The sequence below is a fragment of the Podarcis cretensis genome (genome assembly GCF_951804945.1).
Source record: "Podarcis cretensis genome assembly, chromosome: 4".
Lineage (NCBI taxonomy): Eukaryota > Metazoa > Chordata > Lepidosauria > Squamata > Lacertidae > Podarcis > Podarcis cretensis.
Window position 1 is genome coordinate 22916103 of NC_137173.1, and position 23819 is coordinate 22939921.

At 39.1% G+C, this 23819-nt stretch overlaps 2 protein-coding genes across 3 annotated transcripts in view; one reads left to right on the plus strand and one right to left on the minus strand.

Annotated features, from left to right (window-relative positions):
- ALKBH8 (alkB homolog 8, tRNA methyltransferase) overlaps positions 1 to 59 on the minus strand; it is a gene marked incomplete at its 5' end in the record, with an annotated part of 258458 nt that extends 258399 nt beyond the window's left edge. The window contains one exon of the mRNA XM_079973657.1: positions 50 to 59. The remainder of the gene's footprint in view (positions 1 to 49) is intronic.
- CUL5 (cullin 5) overlaps positions 1 to 23819 on the plus strand; it is a 40176-nt gene extending 16357 nt beyond the window's left edge. For both annotated transcript variants that reach the window (XM_079973632.1, XM_079973633.1), the window contains 17 exons: positions 625 to 724; positions 1143 to 1319; positions 1940 to 2081; positions 2977 to 3122; positions 3204 to 3284; positions 4552 to 4645; positions 7006 to 7136; positions 8537 to 8644; positions 10022 to 10086; positions 10835 to 10967; positions 12810 to 12941; positions 14386 to 14509; positions 14669 to 14844; positions 14969 to 15130; positions 17755 to 17873; positions 18664 to 18787; positions 20361 to 23819. In XM_079973632.1, the coding sequence (XP_079829758.1) occupies positions 625 to 724; positions 1143 to 1319; positions 1940 to 2081; positions 2977 to 3122; positions 3204 to 3284; positions 4552 to 4645; positions 7006 to 7136; positions 8537 to 8644; positions 10022 to 10086; positions 10835 to 10967; positions 12810 to 12941; positions 14386 to 14509; positions 14669 to 14844; positions 14969 to 15130; positions 17755 to 17873; positions 18664 to 18787; positions 20361 to 20555 (2209 nt within the window). In that variant the 3' untranslated portion in view covers positions 20556 to 23819. The remainder of the gene's footprint in view (positions 1 to 624; positions 725 to 1142; positions 1320 to 1939; positions 2082 to 2976; positions 3123 to 3203; positions 3285 to 4551; positions 4646 to 7005; positions 7137 to 8536; positions 8645 to 10021; positions 10087 to 10834; positions 10968 to 12809; positions 12942 to 14385; positions 14510 to 14668; positions 14845 to 14968; positions 15131 to 17754; positions 17874 to 18663; positions 18788 to 20360) is intronic.

A 23819-nucleotide genomic window follows, 5' to 3' on the forward strand; every position in this document is an offset into this window, starting at 1 on the left:
CAGAAGGAAGAAGGTGACGAGCACCTGGGGTATGTGAGATTGTCAGAACATCTCAGGAGAGCAGCTTTTGCTAACAAACCGCTGGTTGTTAACCTAATTATGACCAGTAGCAGCTCTTCAGAGTCTCAGTCAGGGCTGTCTTAGACTTATTACCAAAACACCTTCAACTGGGGAAGCTAGACACTGAACTTGGGATGTTTACAAAAGTATGTGATCTAGCACTAAGCTGCAGCTCTTTCTTTATGTGTGACAGGGGAAATGGCGTTTCTCCACCTGGAAATAGTTCTGTTTCCCAGGACGGCAACTTTGGTTAGGCATACTCTGTAACATTGGACTTTGTAAATGAATGATAAAGTGCCAGATTCTTTTTTCTACTGTGAATTATTTGACTTTAGACATTAATATTGCATGTACAGATTTGTATATGCTGATATGTCTATTTAAAACAGCCTAATGGACAAAGTAATGCGCGGTCCCATTTTTCCCAGCTGTGGGTAGGCACTATATTGTTGACATTTAACAGGAGTTGCTTGAGGACATTATTATCAAGTGGCCACTTAAACTGAAATTTCAGCTATACAGTTTAGTATTATCTTGACCTGACTGAATGTATATTTTTTTTAGGGATGTGCATGGCGTTTGCTTGTGGGATGATAAAGGCCCAGCAAAAATACACCAGGCTTTGAAAGAAGATATCCTTGATTTTATTAAACAAGCACAAGCAGTAAGTTTTCAACTTGTCCACAAGTAGATTCTTTTCTCCTGATATCTCAAAAGTGTATTTTCTCAAAGGCAGCTCAACTTTGCATACAGAACTGAGAATAACCACAAATATGATGGGTCACCTAATCCAAATCTCCCTGGATAGGGCGGTGTGTACTGTGCAAATGTTGGGTGATTGTCATCTTGTAGCTTTTTTACAAGTTTGCTTTTGTAACATCAGAGTTTTCTGTGTTATGTATGGCATAATATTTTTTTTTTAAAAAGAACCAATAGCTTCATTGGTGGTAGGCATTAGAAGTACTCGTTTGTGTTTTTATACTGTATCTGTTTTTATACTGTACCTGTGATCTTCGGATGAAGGGTGGTATAGAAGCTTAACAAATAAAGATGATAATATTTTGAGCCATCTCTTCTTTCAGAGAGTGCTGAGCCACCAAGATGATACTGCATTACTGAAAGCCTATATTGTAGAGTGGCGTAAATTCTTCACGCAGTGTGATATCTTACCCAAGCCATTTTGTCAGTTAGAGATTACTCTCATGGGCAAACAAGGCAGCAATAAGAAGTCCAATGTAGAAGACAGTATTGTACGAAAGGTAAGTGCTTTACTGTAAATATACACCATCACAAAGAGAGTGTGTTGTAGCACGAATACATGACATAGCATAGTGAAGTCTTGCATCATCCATAGTTATACTGAAGCATCACTTTAAAGTGGGGGTTAGAACTGATGATTTACTGAACTGCTTCTCTTTCCACTGCCAGACACAATTCCATAATGCAATGGTATTCATCCAGTGTAGTGGTAGCTTTGCATATTCCTGCTGCTTCTCTCTTAAACAAATTTGTAGGTAGGTGATGAATATGTTCTTCCTTTGAAAGTGTGAAAAGACAGAGTGAGCACATAATTAGCTGGAGTTATTTAAAACACACTTTCTACTCAATTAACAATGCTAACTATAAAATGACCACAAACCTCATTGGATACCTTTTTTTTTTTTTTGGTTAGTCCTTGGTAAAGAGAGTGGCAATTGTAACAGAACATTTGTTTTTTTTTAATAGCTGTCATGTGGACATGCTGTACTATTTGAGAAATAAGTTTAAATCTGAAACTGAACTTTTGCCAGGCCTTTCAAGGGCCAGTTTTTAATGGGTTGCCTTTTGAGAATTTGTACATACCTTTTAATGTTATTTCTTCTTCTTTCTGTCTTTGCAGCTCATGTTAGACACTTGGAACGAATCCATATTTTCAAATATAAAGACTCGCCTTCAAGACAGTGCAATGAAGCTGGTCCATGCTGAAAGGCTAGGAGAAGCATTTGACTCTCAACTTGTCATTGGTGTTAGAGAATCGTATGGTATGTGTTGTTTTATGGGACATGTCTTCAGAACCCCATTAATATACAAACCATCATAGTTTGCCTCCAGCTACTATTTGCATTGACAAAAGGATTGATGACAAGTGTTCAGAAAAGACCAGTAATCTCTGTAGTCCAGCAGCAGGAGCAGTTTCCAAAGGTGTTTGAACTATAAGGTTTTTTTTCTTGATGCTTGAAACTTGTCCCTTGTCTTGATTAGTAAATAAGGAATTTCTTCAGACATTTCAATCAGTGATGATCTTAAGATTCATGTTCTTCTGCTTTTGCACAGGCAAATGCCCTGGGAATTATTATTTTTTTGGGGGGAGGAATCTGAAATCCCATGGGTTGGTGGAAGTTAAATTTGATATTTTTTAAAGACTACCCTTTTTGGTGCTGTAAGTTCCAGAGTTAGCCCTCCTGGCCTGGCCCAGCCCTTGCCACTCTCCTAGAATGCCCATTTTTCAGGTCGTATGCTGGAAAGATCTTTCAGTAATGACTCAGGTGACTGAGCCGACAGGTTGAGGGAGTTAAGACTGGCATATCTTTGCCCAAATTGGTATATGGGGCTTACGCCAGCATAGCCCAGCAGGACCAGGAATCGGCTGACTGAGCGAGAGATCCTGTGGGTCTTTATTCGCTCATCCTGAGACAAGTCCCTTACCTGCTAACTTACAATCTAAAATTGCCCTAAAAAGCAAACTTTTATTAGACTTCTAAGTTGTCATAGTCTTATGTCCAGATGATTAGGAATTGTTTTAAAAAATGGAAAGCTAGACTATGTTTTTCTGCCTATTGTTATATTCATTGTCATTAATGGGAGAAGTGTGTTTCATCATATGGAAGAATGCTTTAACTTTAGAAGAATGCTTTAACTTTATATTCCTCATTTCAGTTAATCTGTGTTCTAATCCTGAAGACAAACTCCAGATTTATCGGGATAATTTTGAAAAAGCATACCTTGATTCAACAGAGAGATTTTATAGAACTCAAGCCCCTTCGTATTTGCAACAAAATGGTGTTCAGAATTACATGAAATATGTAAGTTCAAAGGTGTTGGTATGAAGTTGTTGGTCCTGTTAATGTTAATATTCTAAGTAATTGTTGTTCTGCTCTCTACAGGCAGATGCTAAATTAAAGGAAGAAGAAAAAAGAGCACTACGGTATTTAGAAACCAGGCGGGAATGTAACTCTGTAGAAGCGGTATGTGTTAGTTTTAGCTATATATAGCAGGTATAATTATATACCATTGTATGCCCATTTACGTGGGTGCAAACATCACCAAGCTCTGTGGGACTTGTGTATGGGATTGCCCTGTAGAATGTGTACATGCTTCTGCTTTTTAATCCCTGTGTTTTAGGACCCTTGTTCCCTTGATTATAATCTTTATTAACTGTTTTTAATATTGTAATTCAAAATTGTTGTAATCCACCCTGGAACTTCATGGTGAAGAGTGGATGATGATGATGATGATGATGATGAAGAAATAATACTCACATTAGTCAAAATGTGTATAAACGTAATTTTATCTACTATGGGGGTGTCCTAAATTTGCTTCATACTGGGGAGTTCTGTATTTTGCAAAACTGGAGACTAGCTGATTGCAGATTATCCTCCAAGCCAGAGCTTCCCAAACTGTGTGTCACATGGATATTCCCCATGCTCCTCCTGGGGCTGCAAAGGGGTTTGTTTAACCCCCAGTTTGCTAGTAAAACTGAATTGCCGTGTCACAAAATGACGCATGTCTAAAAAGTGTGTCACCAACATGAAAAGTTTGGAAAGCTCTCCTCCAAACCATAGTTTGAGCAAGCCCTCCAAACCAGAATTGCAAAGCACAAAATGATCCTGGTGTGCTGCCCTAGTTTGAAGGGTTCAATCTCCCCCAAACACTTCATCCAAAATGTCTTCCATATCACTAAAAAAAAAAAAGACAACCCCCTCCCATTCCTCAGTCTCACAATCAGAGAAGTCTCCACACCAAAGGGAAATGGATTGGGAGGGAGGAATAAATAAGCAAACTCAGGTGTAAGTTCTTAGTTACCAGTTCTTTGAATGACAAACTGGATTGGAAAGAGTTTAAGGCATTCATAAGTTGTTGGTGTCTCAGCTGCACAGATGAAGTGGCCCCACATATGTTCTGTGTTCTGCTATGTAGCCTAATGGCTGCTATCAGGTGACAATTCATGGAGGGAGGAGCTTGACTGTATTCCTTCTGTTTCCTCCACTATTATTGCCTAATGTAATGGCTGCTGCAAACTGTGGCTTGATTAAAAGAGGAAGTGATTGATTGAGGCATGCATGAGGGAGGGAGAGAGAAAGAAAGAAAGAAAGAAAGAAAGAAAGAAAGAAAGAAAGAAAGGGGTGTGTGGAATGTTCCTCATCCTCCAAAACATGATTGCAAGATCATCTCAATTCAACTGATGCGTTTCTACATCTTAAGTACACTAATGGTTGCATTGTTACCTTTCAGCTTATGGAGTGCTGTGTGAATGCTCTGGTGACATCTTTTAAGGAGACAATTTTAGCTGAATGCCAAGGCATGATCAAACGAAATGAAACGGAAAGTAAGTGAAATGTAGCATAAATCTGTGTCATTAGATTGGTATGGACAGAGTAAAATATATAACTGATTTATATTACTGTTTTTGTAAAGCACACAAGAAATACAATTTGATGTAGAACCAGTTCAGAGTTGCTTGCTGCCCTGCATGGCTGTGTGTAAATATATTTTATCACATGTTTCTTTGTTGCACTTTTATCCTGCCCTTTCTCCAAGGAGCTCAGGGTCTGTGTACAAAGTTATTCTCCCCATCTTAATCCTCAAAACAACCCTGTTAATTACTTGAGTCTGAGGAATAGTGGCTGGTCTAAGGTTAACTTCACAGCTGAGTGGGAGCTGTAATCTGTTCTACCTGCATAGTCTAATAGTTGAACCACTATATCACACATCGGGATGTTTATATTAATTCATTGCAGTTTCAGTGCATTTCATGTAACTGAATGAGGGTTAATCCAGTGGTAGCTGAAAGCACACTTGGCCCCACCATATTGCATTACGACTGCTGCTGCATGCTTTTAGCTGTATTTCAACAGCCTTGTCCGTCTTTTGGGTCTACTTAGTTTTTATCATTTAGGTGAACAGGCATATATTTAAGCCCTAGGAATGATATTACTTTATATGTGCCTTTTTGGCAAAGGTTTATGTTGATGACAACTGATGTCATTCTAAGTTGCTTTTTAATACATTGTTATCCATGGGTGGAAATCAGAAGAAAGAGACTGCATAAACAAACAACCCTACACACTATAATCTTTTGTTTAATTTACTCCACTACATGGTATATGTTATTTGTGTTTTTTTTAAAAAATAGCAATTAGTTCAAAATGGAGGATTCCACCTTTCATGGTGTAAATATCTGCAGTTAGGCCTGGGAATTCAAAAGGCATCTGACCTTTAAAAATATGCTTGGCTTCTCATCCTGACAGCATTTCTTTGGCACTAGTCCAGAGCTGAATATAGCAAGGTAGCAAACGTCGTACAAGTATAACTTTCATTTCTCAAGGGGAATGAGACTTTATGGGAACTTGCAACTATTGAGAAATTGATTAGTGAACTTGGGCTATTGCAGTGAATTTCACTGCATAGTCCTGGAGAAGACTGGTCCATAAAACCACTTCTCCCCCCCCCCCCCCCCAGTTTTGCTTTCCTCTGCATCCTTCCCTGAATGATTCAGTGATTTATATGTTTTACATACTTAATTTGAATTATATACTGCTTATTCTTAAAAACCTCTGAGTGGTTTACATAAAATGTAATGCTGAACCTGGCTGACTGTAGGCAGCAAATCAGGAGTCCTCCTTGAGGATGCATTCTTTCTCTTGCCTTCTCTTCCTTTTATTTATTTTATTCCTTCCTTCCTTCATTCCCCGCCTTTCCCCCTGATGGCACTCAAGGTAGTTTCTCTTTTCTTCCCTTCCAAGGGTTAACTATAGTTCTCTTTCATGGTCCCAGTGCAGTCCCATTTATCGGTACTGTGCCTGTGCAGAGCCTTATTTTGGAGCCTTCTAGAGCTAGGCTAATGTTTTCTGTGGGCAGCTCACCACCATCTTAGCATGCACACCCAAAAGGGCCATGACTACTACTGTTCTGTAAGTTCCTTTCATCCACCTCAGTGGTAGCATAATGAGAGACTTCCTACTTTCTTGTTCTGTCAGAGGTTGAGCTTGGCTATTTAAAATCAGCACTATATTCCTTTTTATTCTTTCTTTACTATAGTGTATTTTATTAATACAGTACGTACAGATTTTTAAAAAATATTTCACATCTGCTTTGATTGCTGTGAGCCTCAGGGTGCTTCTGTCTTCTCCCAACAAGCCTATTTTACTTTATTTTCACAACATTTGTATACTGCTTATATACACATATACCATAGTTCAAAGCCTAGATTACAAGGATCCTGGTATTGATTAACCATGGTGTGTATGTGATGGAAGACTACGGTTAATGTTAGAAAGGAAAGGGGAAAATTGGTTCATGGAGGAGAAAGTGTACATTCTCAAGGCTGGCTTCCAATTTGCACATCATGGTTTGTACAGAGCCTAGGTTAAGCCTGAACAGACCCACTGGATAATCTCAAGTCATTATTCATAGAATTTCCACTGATAGTTTGTGAAGTGGATGGGTGTTTTACAATCAAGAGAGCATGAATCGAACATCTTGCAATTTATAGAAATAATAGTAATAATAGTAATAGTAATAGTAATAATAATAATAATAATAATAATAATAATAATAATATATACTGACCTATACCTGGAGGTCTCAGGGCGGTTCACAGAATAAAGTTTCTCTGAAATAAAGCTTCCAGGTGCCTTGCTGCAGATGAATTGACTTGTGGCTTCTTCAACTTTTTTTTGTCTTCAGAGTTGCATCTAATGTTTTCATTGATGGATAAAGTTCCTAATGGAATAGAGCCTATGTTAAAAGATTTGGAAGAACATATCGTTAGTGCTGGATTAGCAGATATGGTAGCAGCCGCTGAGACTATTACTACTGTAAGTAGGTGTTTCTTGACTTTATCCCTTACCCTTAGAAAGCTTTCCCTATATATCAGGAATATTTTGCAAAACTAATTCTCAGTTTGGTATGAAGTAGGTGTCCAAAGTGTTGGTTGCCTTTTTTTACCGCCCAAGAAATCATGCAGCCAAATGTTTGCAGCTACATCCTGTATGATACGCTCCTTCCCACTTCAGTCCCTGCCTTGCCCAGGGACACAGTCTCTAATAAATCTTGAAATGAATGTGTGAAATTGAATTGAAAACCAGGCTGTTTACTAGATACAGGAGGGAAATATTGCTGCTTCCTTAAAATCATTGGGGTTTTTAAATCTCATGAAATAAAACTGCAAGCTTTTAATTTTATTGGCATTATTAAGCAATTAAAGATTTCTATTACAAATTGAAACTTTGCTTCAAAGCAATCAGCATAATTAAGAGCAAGCCAAATCCCTGGAACGTGGGGACCTTAAAAGAACTGCCACCACGCTGGCAAGATAAATTCCCTGCACCAGATTTAATGGTAGAGAAATTAACCATGGCTCTGCCTTCCAGTCTGCATTTAGAGTTAGCTCATAGCATGCCATTGAGGGACTGCCCAGTTGTGATATGAATGAGCAGTCAGAAGCCTCAGATTTGTACATTCGTTCTCTCCAACTTTTGTGTGCAGCAATTCCCTACCTCCAGTTCTTGTTTGAGGCCAATCTTAGTAAGCAAGTTTCATCCAAACCATGGTTAGTGTCAAACCAGGTGAATTGCCATGCATACTAGGCACACAAAGCCCCAAACCTTTAGCTGGTGATTCACGTAATGCCAGTCTTTGGTTTAGCATAACTTCTGAATCACTTCTTGAGGTGAAATTGTATTTTTTGTAATAGGAAAAGTAGCTGAAATTGATGGTGGCCTGTAAAGTCACCTCTACCTTCTAAAGAACTGGGACATCTTCCTCAAATGAAACAGTTTTATTGGAAGCACCTGGTGTACTTTTCCAGTCTATAAAAAGGGATGGATCAAAAAGCTGACAGTAACTAGATATCTGTCAGGTTGTCCACTAACACTCAACAATTTCCATTTTTAATATATTTTGAATAGTTCTTGTTCCTTTGTTCTAACAGTTTGTACTTAGTGGAAATTTCTGTAGAATATAGGTTCTTCCAAGAAATGTGTTTTAGGAATATAATTCAGAAAACTTTTTATAAATTGTTTGAACTTAAAATTGGTAATGTGCTTCATAAAATCTAGCAAAAGTTATTACTTTTGAGCTCAATACCCTCCATGAAAATAAGTAATTCACAGAAAATTGGTTTAGTTTACCAGTGCCACTGATTAATAATAATGTGCTATTTTTTCTCACAGATTTGGCTTTTTATTTTTTGTTGCTTTGCTTCTTCAATTTTTAGGATTCTGAAAAGTATGTAGAACAATTGCTCACATTATTTAATCGATTTAGCAAGCTGGTTAAAGAAGCTTTTCAAGATGACCCAAGATTTCTTACTGCCAGAGATAAGGTATGATTGTTATTAATTCAGTTGGCCATTTGTTTTAGTTTTTAATATTGTTTGTTTTAAAACACAATGACATACTTCATGTTTCAAGTCTACAATTTGTTATTGATGCTTATGGGACTTGCATGATGTAAATGAAAAATATAATAACTAGGCATCTGACTGTCATCTTAAGAATTCCCTATATAGAAGTAATTGCAAGATTTCAATCATATACTTAATACAATTACATTTGATACTGTCACAGCTATACATGCCTAATTAATCATGATATGTCAATATTGCCCAAGTATCTAAGTCGGGGATTTCTTAAGATGGTTATAGAAATAGTAGTGAATTGAAAGTCCTAATACTATAAACTGTATATAAAATGTTGGAGAATACCATCACAAGGTATGATGATATAATAATAGGTTTTAAAATGCAGGCAACAAAACTGTTACATTTCTGTGAATAGTTTAGCTAGTTCAGACATCATATTTGGCTGATTTAATAATTGGGATTACCCTGCATGTGTCAGGAGTGAGCCAGCAGTAAGTTACCCAGAGTAAGTGAACTCTCTATTAGAAAAAAGCAGGATCTGCACAGGGTTTCCAGGCCTAAATGAGCACATCAGCTCTTCTTCAGTAGGTCTTGCCCCAGGAGACAGTTGCAGAGACTGAAGGTCCACAGCTGCCTAAGTCACTTCTCCAGGGTTTTCCTCAAGCAAATTAAGACATGGCTGTGCTTTTGCTCTTCCTGCTTATGCCTCTCCTAGTTCTGGGAGACCAGCGGAAGTGGAGCTTGTTGCAGCAGGAGAGGGAGACACCTGTGCTTTTTCACCAGGCTGACTCACCTCTGCCTCTTGGCCTCTCTCACCCCCCTCTCCTGCTGCAGCTTCTGGCTCTGATTCTGGACTTCTCTCTGCCTCAGACACCCCCCACTCATTAAGCCCTGTTACCTCTTCAGCTTCTGACACCTACTCCTTTCAGTCTTCTCTCTGACCACCCATTGGCAACCCACCTCCAGTACCCAGGCTCTGAACCTTCTTCCCTTGGGGGTCCTCCAGCTGGTTCCTCCTACCATTCTTCTGTGTCCAACCTTTCCATGACAGCATGTTTGCACACACCTAACCTCTACCCACCTATGTGCATTTCCCCTTCTCATTCCTGGTTAGCGAAGCATAGGTGCCAGCTCCCACTAATGCTCTTTAGCTTTCAAACTTAATACTGCAATGAAAGTAGGGAGCGCATGAACCTTCAGGGAGTTCTTAGTGGCCAAACCATAGCTTTGCAATCAGCCCTGTGTGATGTCTGAAATGAAAGATGAAGATTTTGAAAGGTCGGTTTTGGAATCTGTTCCTGTGTTGAGAATTGAATGGGTGTTTTCATTTTATTTTAGGCATATAAAGCTGTTGTTAACGATGCCACAATATTTAAACTTGAATTACCATTGAAACAGAAGGGGTAAGTTGTTCGAATATTGGCTTGAATCTAATTGCCTTCTCTTTGACGTTAATTAGGCAAGTTCCTTATACAAAGTTGGTTTTCCAGGCCACCTTGGGCTTACATCCATCTTTCCCATGCTCGACATTGTATATTCAGTCCTTTACCATAAACAGATAATTGTAAGCATCAAATTACTAGAAGTTGCAATGCCACATTATGTTTAAATACTTGAAACACTTGAAATTTCTGAATCCTTCCACCATAATTGACACTGTTCTAATCTAGAGGCTCAAAGAAGCCACCTTCAGAGGAGTCCCATTAAAGTGCCTGCCTTGTGGTGCTTTTGTACTGTATATTCTCCCTGTTGTAACTTCTGATTGTTCATTTAATAGTAGGCCCAGAGGTTAAGTCACACACAGCTTATGGTGATGTTAGGAGGAGCTGTTTGTTTTGATAATTCTTTCAAACTTGGAATCTTCTCCCATCCATGATGCACTGGCTTTCTGAGTACAGTCCCTTCTGCTAACTCATTTACACAAATTACTATTCTCCGTTTTAATTACATCTGTGAAATAACATATAGACCCTTGGAAGGAAAAGAAGCAAATGGAATTTAAGAAAAGTGTGTAAACGTTTGCCCTTTTTATTGAAGTGTCCTCCCCCTTTTAATTATTAGCAAAAGCCTGACCCGCTATAATGGCGTGCAACTTCACATTGAGGGCTGCTCAGTATAATTTTGTGATAACTGCTTCTCATGTTTGTTTAGTGTTGGACTGAAAACACAGCCAGAGTCCAAGTGCCCGGAGCTGCTTGCGAATTATTGTGATATGTTGTTGAGAAAAACACCGCTAAGCAAAAAACTAACGTCTGAAGAAATTGAAGCAAAGCTTAAAGAAGTGGTATGTGCACATTCTAGTTTTTATCGGGGGGGGGGGGAATACAGTTGTGATCCCCCGCAAAACTGCTTTTGATCACTCCAAAAAACAGCAGGATTAACAGGGAGGGAGACTGTCATTGGAGTTCAATGCCGCGATAGTTCAGTTCTTAATCTAGTTGCTGTCTGGGTGCAGAGAGTAGCATCTTACTTTTATGCACAATTAAGTATTATTCCTTAACTGACAGTTGCATGCAATTTAAGTTGGCTGATGTGGGGTTCAGACCTTTCACAAAATCCTCTTTTCATGCATTACTTGTGTGAAGATGCAGAATGTACTGAAAACATGTGGGATTGTGCCTTTAGGTCTGCCCCAATGTCTAGCAGCTTCTCCCACTTGGCCATCCTCTCATTAGCAGAGACATTGGTTCAAAGAAGCATTTGCACACAAAATCCCTGGAACTCTGATTGCATGGAGTTTGAGGGCTCAGGGCAGCCTCTAGTTGTGGAAGTTACTGCAGAAAAACTTTCCTGCCCCTAGTGTCAATGCTAATATGTGGATTGTGAGGCCAGGAGCAGCTGTGCATTTTGAGGTTCTAAAAGTTTGGCATCAACCAACCCACAACCCCTTTCAACACACTTTGCCTTATTATTTCTGGGGGGGGGGGAGTTATTAGTTTGTTTCTGTTTTATTACGTTCCCCCCACCTCACTTTGTATTTTTATATTGTGAACTGTCTTGTGATCTTTGCGTTAAGAGTGGCATACAAAATAATAATAATACAGTGGTGCCTCACAAGACGAAATTAATCCGTTCTGCGAGTCTCTTCGTCTTGCGGTTTTTTCGTCTTGCGAAGCACGGCTATTAGCGGCTTAGCGGCTTAGCGGCTATTAACGGCTTAGCGGCTATTAACGGCTTAGCGGCTTTAAGAAAAAGGAAACAAACTCGCAAGAACTCGCAAGACGTTTTGTCTTGCGAAGCAAGCCCATAGGGAAATTTGTCTTGCGGAATGACTCAAAAAACAGAAAACTCTTTCGTCTTGCGCGTTTTTCGTCTTGCAAGGCATTCGTCTTGCGAGGTACCACTGTAATAATAATTTTTAAAAATGTGAGAAGGAAGCTAAAGAGTCCCCATGTACTGTTGTGTTTGAGCCCTGGCACCTTTTGTTTTAGAAAAATTTAAGCACACTGTATTGCACACTGAGGGACGTGGGTGGCGCTGTGGTCTAAACCACTGAGCCTAGGGCTTGCCGATCGGAAGGTCGGCGGTTCGAATCCCCATGACGGGGTGAGCTCCTTTTGCTTGGTCCCAGTTCCTGCAAACCTAGCAGTTCGAAAGCACGTCAAAGTGCAAGTAGATAAATAGGTACCGCTCCGGCGGGAATGTAAACGGCGTTTCCATGTGCTGCTCTGGTTTCGCCAGAGGTGGCTTAGTCATGCTGGCCACATGACCTGGAAAAACTGTCTGCAAACAAATGCCGGCTCCATCGGCCAGTAAAGTGAGATGAGCGCTGTAACTCCAGAGTCGTTCGCGACTGGACTTAACTGTCAGGAGTCCTTTACCTTTTTATTGCACACTAATCTCTGAATGCTACTGTGTGGTCTTTTTGCAGAATCAGATACTGCTGTGATCAAAAGGGAGAAATGCAGAACATTTCAATTAAAAGTGAAACTGTGTTGTTAAACCACATTTGTTCCTCAGTGATAGCTTGAGAAGGAACATAATTATATCTGTAGTCATTTCATAGAGCATGACTGCTGAAAAATCAATTTGGGAGAATGAGCTTGCCACCTCCTGGCTCAGCTGTGCAGTAACAATAGATGTTAGTAGCAACCACTGAAACTAGTCTACTGCTTTTTTTAAACAGCTATTGGTGCTCAAGTATGTGCAGAACAAAGATGTTTTCATGAGATACCACAAAGCTCATTTAACAAGACGTCTTATATTGGATATATCAGCAGATAGTGAAATAGAAGAGAATATGGTAGAATGGCTGAGAGTAAGTATCTCAAATCCTAATGTTTTTATTATTCCTCAAAGTTTGTTGATTAAAAAGGGCAAATATTAATGTTTTAAATATAAATTATCAAGGGTCTACTTCAGGGGTCAGCAAACTTTTCAGCAGGGGGCCGGTCCACTGTCCCTCAGACCTTGTGGGGGGCCGGACTATATTTTGAAGGGGGGAAAATGAACGAATTCCTATGCCCCACAAATAACCCAGAGATGCATTTTAAATAAAAGCACACATTCTACTCATGTGAAAACACCAGGCAGGCTCCACAAATAACCCAGAGATGCATTTTAAATAAAAGGACACATTCTACTCATGTAAAAACACGCTGATTCCCGGACCATGTGCGGGCCACATTTAGAAGGCGATTGGGCTGGATCTGGCCCCCGGGCCTTAGTTTGCCTACCCATGGTCTACCTATTAGTATCTTTTCAGCACTGCAAATTGGATGTGTGCTATTGATTTACCTTCTTAGAATAGGCCTTTATGTTTAAAATTAAGTATTTAAAAAAATTAAAATATTGAAAATTAGTAGTATCTCTGTTTCATAAGACTTAGGCTTACAGTATTTTCTGTAAAACAAAATCTCTCAGAATAAGCCATAGGACTCATAATTTAATTAGATTAAGTTCCTTATGATGATATAAGTTCTTTATGATGATATAACAGCTATTTATATACATGATGGCCAAGTGGTGACCCTTACATTAGCTCTAGCCACTGCCAGTCCTCTCCATGGGACTCTGTGAGCATTGCACGGCTCTCTTTTCTAGGCAGGTGCATCTCATATGAGAGTTTGTTTCCCCCTCCCTCAAGAAGTTAGTAGGCACCCCTTCCTTCAGTAAGTGAGTTAACACCTTCGAAGACTTTTGACTGATGCAGGAACTTTGGGGGCAATCTTCCTGGAGGCTTGCAGAGTTACTCATTTCCTGAAAGAAAGAATGTCTGCCTATATAATGGGACTGGAGGCTAAACTCTTGTTTCTGGCCAAGTCATTTGTAGGTAAACAAATTACATCACGATGGTATCCAACCCCAAGAAACTTGGTGGAGGGGAAATAGAGCTCTAACTGTTTTTATATAGCTATGCAACTCACATTACAGACATTTTCAGACTTGCTGTGTTAGATGTGCAGAGCTGATCATTGGACATTGCCAAATGTAGTAGTTACTAAGGCCATACTAGCTGGCGTTTTCCAGATTTACATTTATCAACATGCTGCTTCATCCCACTTGAGTCCATCTGGTTTTCCATTATCTGATAGGCCTGTGTAGCTGTTAAGCACTGGTGGGGGGGGATGTGTATATTGTCTATTCGGGTTATACCTTTTGAATTAACTACATTTGAAAAATACAATGCTACTGTGCAGTACAACCCCTTCCTTTTAAAGATCCTATTGTGCCTACATTTAATTTGCCTTCTCTTTATGCAGGAAGTAGGTATGCCAGCAGATTATGTAAATAAGCTGGCGAGAATGTTCCAGGATATCAAAGTATCTGAAGATTTGAACCAGGCTTTCAAGGAAATGCACAAAAATAATAAGCTGGCCCTACCAGGTACCCTTGTTTTCCTATGTTACATAGAATGACGCTGCTTAACTCCAGCATGAAGAGAGTCAGTTTCTTTATTGTGCTAACCTGTCAGAGATGTTTTGCTGTTAGCTCTGTGTGACTTACATTCTGATTTGGAATTCATCTGTGTTTTTGTTTGTACAGCGGATTCTGTGAATATCAAAATTTTGAATGCTGGGGCCTGGTCCAGAAGTTCTGAAAAGGTTTTTGTATCGCTGCCCACGGAATTAGAAGATCTCATCCCTGAGGTGGAAGAGTTCTACAAAAAGAACCACAGCGGCAGGAAACTTCACTGGCATCACCTTATGTCCAATGGAATTGTATGTATGCATGTGCCAGTCACTTCTGTTTTGTATTTTTTTAAATATGTACTTGGTCTTGGTGAGCTGGAGACAAGTCTGTACTTAAGTACAGTTCATGGATAATTTTTGGTCTCTTTAACAGATAACTTTTAAGAATGAAGTTGGCCAGTATGACTTGGAGGTAACAACGTTTCAGCTGGCTGTGCTTTTTGCCTGGAACCAAAGACCCCGAGAGAAGATCAGCTTTGAAAACCTTAAACTGGCAACAGAACTCCCTGATGCTGAGCTCAGGAGAACTTTGTGGGTATGTGCCCAGATTTTTTAACTAATTTTATTTATAGGACAAGGGTGTGAGTGTTGGGTGGATAATTTTGAAACAAAGCTCAATTTGTTATGCTTTTTAAGTAAAATCAAGTCACCTAAAAGTAAACCATAATAATATTGAGATGGTGATAATTGTGCAGAATTTCTGAATGATCTTTTCTGGGAAATTGGTTTGGTAGTCTTAATGTTAAGTAAAGTCCTATTTACTGTTATTTATGTTCCACTATTAAGGATACACACCCTTCCAAGGTGACTGAGGGGTAAAAACAAAATACGTTAATAAAATCACAATAGAACAAATAACAGAACAGTGCAGTTGGTGTCAGTAGGCCCTGTGGCAGGACAGAACACAGAGCAGCTGAGGTCTGTGATTCCCTCCCTCCCTCCCTCTTCTGTTTCCAGGACAGTTTGTTTGTTTATGTCATAACATTTATCACTAAAATATTTACAACCATAACTTAAAACACCCAGAAAGTTAAAACCACAATAGAATAGACCAAAACAAATAAAAACTTATACGAAATTTGTAAGTTAGTTGTTGTTGTTGTTTAGTCGTTTAGTCGTGTCCGACTCTTCGTGACCCCATGGACCAGAGCACGCCAGGCACTTCTGTCCTCCACTGCCTCCCGCAGTTTGGTCAGACTCATGTTTGTAGCTTCGAGAACACTGTCCAACCATCTCGTCCTCGGTCGTCCCCTTCTCCTTGTGCCCTCCATCTTTCCCAACATCAGGGTCTTTTCCAGGGAGTCTTCTCTTCTCATGAGGTGGCCAAAGTATTGGAGCCTCAGCTTCACGATCTGTCCTTCCAGTGAGCACTCAGGGCTGATTTCCTTAAGAATGGAGAGGTTTGATCTTCTTGCAGTCCATGGGACTCTCAAGAGTCTCCTCCAGCACCATAATTCAAAAGCATCAATTCTTCGGCGATCAGCCTTCTTGATGGTCCAGCTCTCACTTCCATACATCACTACTGGGAAAACCATGGCTTTAACTATACGGACCTTTGTTGGCAAGGTGATGTCTCTGCTTTTTAAGACGCTGTCTAGGTTTGCCATCGCCTTTCTCCCAAGGAGCAAGCGTCTTTTAATTTCGTGACTGCTGTCACCATCTGCAGTGATCATGGAGCCCAAGAAGGTAAAATCTCTCACTGCCTCCATTTCTTCCCCTTCTATTTGCCAGGAGGTGATGGGACCAGTGGCCATGATCTTTGTTTTTTTGATGTTGAGCTTCAGACCATATTTTGCGCTCTCCTCTTTCACCCTCATTAAAAGGTTCTTTAATTCCTCCTCACTTTCTGCCATCAAGGTTGTGTCATCTGCATATCTGAGGTTGTTGATATTTCTTCCGGCAATCTTAATTCCGGCTTGGGATTCATCCAACCCAGCCTTTCGCATGATGAATTCTGCATATAAGTTAAATAAGCAGGGAGACAATATGCAGCCTTGCCGTACTCCTTTCCCAATTTTGAACCAATCAGTTGTTCCATATCCAGTTCTAACTGTAGCTTCTTGTCCCACATAGAGATTTCTCAGGAGACAGATGAGGTGATCAGGCACTCCCATTTCTTTAAGAACTTGCCATAGTTTGCTGTGGTCGACACAGTCAAAGGCTTTTGCATAGTCAATGAAGCAGAAGTAGATGTCTTTCTGGAACTCTCTAGCTTTCTCCATAATCCAGCGCATGTTTGCAATTTGGTCTCTGGTTCCTCTGCCCCTTCGAAATCCAGCATGTAAGTTAGTTGGGCAACAGTTAATGAAGAGGCAAGAGAGAATACTGTAGCTATGAATGTTGTTGAACTTTAAGAGTTGTCATACTTCCTGTCTTATTTTTATACTGCCTTTTTATGGTTAGAATTATTGATGATGATTCATATGTTTTTGATCAAAACAGCTTGTTCTCAGTGTAAGGGGGAAGGGAAGCTATATCTCACAGTTCCAACATAGTGATGAAAAAGTGGTCAGGTGTGTATTTCATCTGCTGGTAGTTAAACATGATTACAACTTGCCAAGTAATATTGGCTCTGTGCAGCAGTTGGAGATGGACTTTTCTTCAGGGCTTTTTTGTATGATTGGGGGTGGGCAGTCTGTTATGGTTGCTTATGCAATCACTGCTCCAGAAAAAGTTGTCCAGATATGCAGACATCACCTACTTTTTACAGTCTCTTTTCTGTGAATAAATTTATTCCCTCTACATTTCAGTGACAGAACCAAGCCTTAATCAAAGTCTTGCCATCAGCTAAATAACAAGGCTGGATACAACCCATAAGTTTTTAATAACTCAGTTTGGTGCAAGAGCGACTTTTATACTTTCTTTTTGCTAAGGGTGTTGTCAAAGAGTTAGGGATAGCTTTATTAAAAGTATTCGTTTGTTATTTAGCTTTCATCATTTCATTGTGCACAGTTGCTTTGCCTACTACGAGAATATGTATAAGAATTGTTCCGTTTTAGCAGCTAGTTAAAATAAAGCAGGATTTCTTTGCTGCTTGTATCTAGCAAACAGATAGCATGACAAAATACTGTGGATTTGCCAAAATTTCACCTGAAAGCTTATTTTCATGGTGTGTATTTCACTCACTCACTCACTCACTCTCACCTTTCTTCTCAACAGTCGCTTGTAGCATTTCCAAAGTTGAAACGTCAGGTTTTGTCATATGAACCTCAAGTCAACTCACCCAAAGACTTTACTGAAGGAACCCTCTTCTCAGTGAACCAGGAGTTCAGCTTAATGTAAGATGTAGAATTGGTTTATTCCTTAAGTGCTTTGTAGAAGATGAAGGACAATTTTTGGTCCAACAATACTTAGATTTCATTTTGCAGATAGATCATACCAGAGCAAAACTTAAAATGGTTGACATTTTCGCAGTTAATTGAGACTAAATGTTTTGGCATTGGCCTATCAGGTTTGAAGTGTTCTTCTATCTTATCTCCTACTTATAGGCAGAAATTAAAATGTTTCCATTCTTGATGTTTTTCATGATGTACTTGGCAAACATGTTTAACCAAGTCCTTTTGTAGAGGTCAGAATTTTGTAATAAATATTCTTCATTTTTGCAAGTTGCAACTAATCTTGCTGATGTGTATACGCACGGGTTGAACACCTGCAAGTGGGGAGATACCTGTATTTATAGTGGTAGAATACAACACTTTGGTTGAGTCCCCAGTGCCCCCAATTAAATGTACATTTTCACCCTTGTTCTTGACACTTGAGATGCACCTTTTTAGGACCCCTCATATTTTTGTAAGTTTAAAATTTGTTTTGAATTGTTCTCAGCATTGTGTAATGATTGTGTTTTAATATTTGTGTTGTGGTTTAATTGTCACCTGCCTTGGGACCTTAGGGTGAAGGGCAGGTAATTGTAATTATGATAATCCTAATCATAAGAAAGGTTGATGAGCGTTAGCACTCAGAAATAGCTTTGCCTGAAATCTTGGAGAGTCTCTTTGGATTAGGACTAAGCAGTGAAAGCATCTTACATATCCTACATATTTTGCTTCATCTCATTCTTAATTATTTCAGAAAAAATGCAAAAGTTCAAAAGAGAGGTAAGATAAACCTAATTGGTAGACTTCAATTAACTACAGAGAGAATGCGAGAAGAGGAAAATGAAGGGATAGTCCAGTTAAGAATATTACGGACGCAGGTACGTTAATCCTATATAACCTTCTGGCTTTGATTCAGTTTTCTAACTGTTCAACTCTGTGATTTATTTTTCTTTACACTACTACAAGTATGATCTCTCTGTATGCTCTTGAAGTCTAAAGTGCTTCAGTACCTGACAGCTTGTTTTTGCCTTCCTTTACAGTGTATCTAATTAAATGAAGAGTAGATCTGTCACTGTAGATGTGGAAATTCATGTTTAACTATCTGACTTTGTGATCAAAAGGGCTCCACAATACAGGCAGGTGAAAATCTGCTTTGCACCAGGCTACACAGGTGCAAAGCCGCAAGGGGCAACATGAACAGAAGCAAATTTTCTTATTCACAACATAGGAACAGGGACTGAGTTGCAAAATTGCTGCGGGTCCATCATGACTAGGACTGTGTGTTTTATGCGTTTCCATTGGCACACAAATGGTGATATGGGATGCAGAATTCAGCTACTAGAATAATAGAAATAAAAAGGAAACAGTCTTGTCATTCCAAGATATGCTTGGAAGAGTGTCATCCATGCTTTCTGAAATTTCAAAGTCAGCATTCATACCTAAATGTGTCATCAAAACTATGTAACCTTGGTAGTGCCACACTGACACAACAGGTTGATTTGTAGAGTCACCCTAGCAGAAATCTATGTGTGTTGTGTCCCAGGGCCTTGGGAATGTGCACCCACTGCTGCCCAGTGGCAAAGTGTGTGCTTTGTTTAATTAATTTCTGTCCTGTTTGACCATACGTTGGTAGTTTCAAACCCCTGACTCACATGCAGTAGCATTCATGAGATGCTGAGCCCCATGCCCTACAACTTCAAAGAACTTAGCTTTCAGGGTGAATGTCTGAGCCTGCTTAATAATGACAAACTTAGTCCCAAATCTTTTAGCTGAAAATTCATAACTTACACGATCCTCTCCAGTATGCATATATGTAATATGTTAGCTTAGAGAGGCTAAGTGTTATTCTCACAAACTGCCCTCTGCCATTACTCATACCACTGCAGTTTTCGAAAACAATAGGCTCTTACCATATTAAAATAAAATGGTAGAACCTTGTTTGACCTTCACTTTTACCAGCATAGTTGCAACTTTGTCTTGTGTTAGTACAAAATGTTTTCCTCTCTTGGTTGCTGTGACTATGTGTCTAGCAACTCTGAAGGCAATATCTGAAGATCTCTGTTACATTGTTTTGTTGTTATTATGGTTTATGTATATTTGTATGCTGCTTAAGAGATTTTTAAATATTTGCTTAACATTAGGAATGCTTTTAAATATAAACAGATAAAGGTAAACAAATAAATAATTGCTTACTATGTTGCTAAAGCAGTCCATGTGAATTCAACTAAGCTGGTAAGTACAGATCTAAAATGAGGGGTGTGTCTTAAGCTAAGTTGGCTGTTCTTTTCAGTTAGTATAATAGGTAGCCCTAGTCTTCAAAATTCTGTGATTTACGAAGTGATGCTTGTGAAATTGACTGTCTTCTCTGCCAACCAGTTAAATAGATTTGGTTTGTTAACCTTGTACAACAGACATCCAAAGTGCTTTTTCTTACCTTTTTTCCTTGCTTAGGAGGCTATCATCCAAATAATGAAAATGAGGAAGAAAATTACTAATGCTCAGCTTCAGACTGAACTAGTAGAGATATTAAAGAACATGTTCTTGCCACAGAAGAAAATGATAAAAGAGCAGATTGAATGGCTTATAGAACACAAATATATCAGAAGAGATGAATCAGATATCAACACTTTTATATACATGGCATAGCTTGAAGACTCTCTTACTGGAAGATGCCAAGGAAATGTGCATTGGAGATGGCTTGAGCAGACAACTACAAGAAAATGAACTGTGCTGAGAAAGGACTTGTTTGACTTGCATTACATATTCAAATCCCTGCCTTACCTTACCAGAGGACTTTGTTTTGCCAACCTTTTTTTCAGCTAGCATGATGGCGTTCCCTTCATGTTGCACAGGTTTTTAACAGCATGCTGTTTTTGTGGGGAAACTTTGCATTCATTGAGAGCCCGTTGTGATATTTTTTTAGATTTCCATTGTACCCACCTGGAAGAGAACAGATTTGGGGTTTCTAGATGAACAGTACCTTGCACAAGGAAAATATCTTCAAAACCCATGCACTGAAGGTTGTCACATTTTAAAGAAAGCAGCGAGTAGGACTAGATGTAGCAGTTCACACTTTGTGTTTTGGATCAACAGCCTCCTTTTGATCCATTTTTATGTACAATATTTGAGCAAGACACAAATAGCATCACAGCTGAAGATACATATTTATCTTTGGGCTCAAGCAAAGTGCTTCAGTATAACTGAGTTTGGATACTGAGACACAAGTGATGTTAAGCAGGATATCCTGTTTGTCACTTTTCTTTACAAAACTTGGGTAAACATTTGTTTCTTGGACAGATGACTTCATTCCCCTCCTTTTTAAAATAAGAGGTGTTGCTTTCTCTTGATTATGGCTTCACCCTTAAGAACTGTGTTTCATGGATGGATCTGTTTATGGTGAAACAAAATGAAATATTAAGTGTATCTCTTTGTACATTTAATATAGTATGCTTGCGTAAATCTGAATGCATTAAAAATAGCCAGTGCACAACTTATCCAAAATAGGAATTAACATTTTGACAATCCCTATATATTTCTTCCTTGATTATTTATTTGAAAATCTCTAAATGTTACATTTTTTTTAATACAGTTCTACTCTGGCGGGGGGTGGGGTGGGGGGATCAACTGTGTGGAATAAGATAATTCTTTGACCTCCTAGACCAGCTCCACATATATATGCTGACAGATTGTCATAAATCTGACTGTTCTACAAAAAAGAAAAAAATGCTGCCACCGGGCCTCCATTTGTTTCAGTGAGTAGGAGCCCCCACTGGTGGAATGTGCTCATTCCCCCACCCCTTTCCCTTGATAAAAATCTTCCAGAGACTTAAAGCAATGCACATTAAGGCTTAGGGCTAAAGAGTGTTTTACTGAGGGCAAGAGAACTGCCACACCACAGCAGACGCTAGTCATTTTTAGAGTTAACTGCCAAGTCTCCAGCTGCTTTAAAATGTCCGTGAAGAGTCGAGCTTCCTGCCTCAGCATTACTAGTGTGTGGGGGGGAAATTACCTAACGCCAGTTCAGCTTTTACCATACCCTATTCCTAAACGTTATGCCTGGGGAAAGCAATGTTCCAAAATGGCCTTTAAAATTTTAGCAGTATAGAGCAATTGTCTTTCCTTCTTAAAGTTAGTGATTATGCTTACAGGTTGGGAAGTGAAATAGTAACAGTGTGGGCAGAGTGAAATTGGAAATGTTTGCTGTATTTTACCTATAATGGGGCTCCAAAGGTAGTCTACCCATCCACAGACAGAGGTTGGTACTGGCGCCCTTAAGTGATCATAAATAACATACCAGTGTGGGTGGGGAACTGTATGTGCTTTGGAATGGTAGAGACTGACAAATGTGCATGGAAATGCAAAAGTGGCAGATGAAAACAGGCAGTGATTTAAAAACCTCACTTTCTGCACTTAATGTGCGCATTTTTATTGTGGATCAGAGGATAATATTTTTTAAAAATTAACACAGAGTTGACACAAAGTTAACTTCCAAGTTAACATAGAATTGTTGAATTTCAGCATCAAAATTTTATGGGCAAGAATAAAAAATAAAGTTTTACATACTTGTCAAGCGCTCCTTGTTAAAGGGAAAGACAACTAAAATTGATCCCCCAGAAGTCTACGTGCTACAGGGTTTCTAAAACTGCATTTGGTTTGGAAGTTGGTTTGGAAATGGGTAGAAAAGGGCAAGTAATTTTTTAAAATATTTGTACATATTTCTTGAATACTTTGATGAGAGTGCTTTTGAACTGTATGCTTCCCATTAATTTGTATTGGAGGCAGTAGGCATGACACATTAAATATAAAACCAGCTTTAAACGTCATATTTAATTTCTTGGTATCGTTCAGACACTAGCAGCCTGATTGTCAAAAAATATTCCTTTCCCTATTTTTATTCCTAGCAGTGCAAATACTTTGGAATTAGTGGCTAGGATGTAAATGACCACCATGGACTTCATTTGTGACTATTCATAAAGCCCTCCCATCAGCCCCTTGTTCTCCCTAAAAAGAGTGCAGTACAGTGGCCTGTACTTCAAAAGGAAAATTACCAAAAAGAAAAAGAAAAGAAAAAAACCTCAGAAAACCCATCCACATGCAGAAGCACTTTAAGAATCACATGAGGCTGTTTGGATCTTGCCAGTGAGAGTCTGTCTTGCTCATTTACATAGCAGCAAAATTCACAGTGCCCTTGCGTCTCCATCTCTTACGATTATTTCTTACATAAGGTACCTAAATGTTTCTAGGACCAGGGGAATTACAACGGACAATGTGCCTATAACTTTTTTCAGTTTTTTTCTTTTCTTTTTGTGTACATTGGATCAGGATGTCATGTAAAACACTGAATCTGAAAAATCACACCAGCAATTTCCTTACAGCTGCAGAATCACATTTAGCGTTCTCTTGTCAGGACACTTTTCACCAAGATGCCCTTAAGGCTAAAGCTTATCAGGAAGAGAAACAAACTGGTTTAAAAATGTATGGAGAAATAGGAAAACATCCAAATCTAAGAATGAACTGAATCATCAGTCATTGCAATATGGCAACATGGCACTTTTAAAGCTTGATTTTTAGCTTTGGATATTTTTCTCCAAAGACCTAGCATAAAGAGGTGCTGCTTCTGAAAAATGTATGTTGCCACAAGCACTGCCATTGTGGTTTGTATTAAGTAATACTCTAGATGTGAAAAATAATGTAGGTTGCATTGATTTTAAACATAGTTGTTTAAAAAAAAAACAAAAAAAAAACTTTTGTCACAACATATGAGGCTCATACTTAATTTTGAAGTCTTCCATTTCCCCCCTTTATCCTACTGGTGTCCCTTGTTTTCTACCTGTTCATTTGTTCAAAGCTGTTGTTGGAGCATAGTGAAGTTTAACTTAAGTTTGAGTGGTGGCTTCCCCCTTTTGGGGG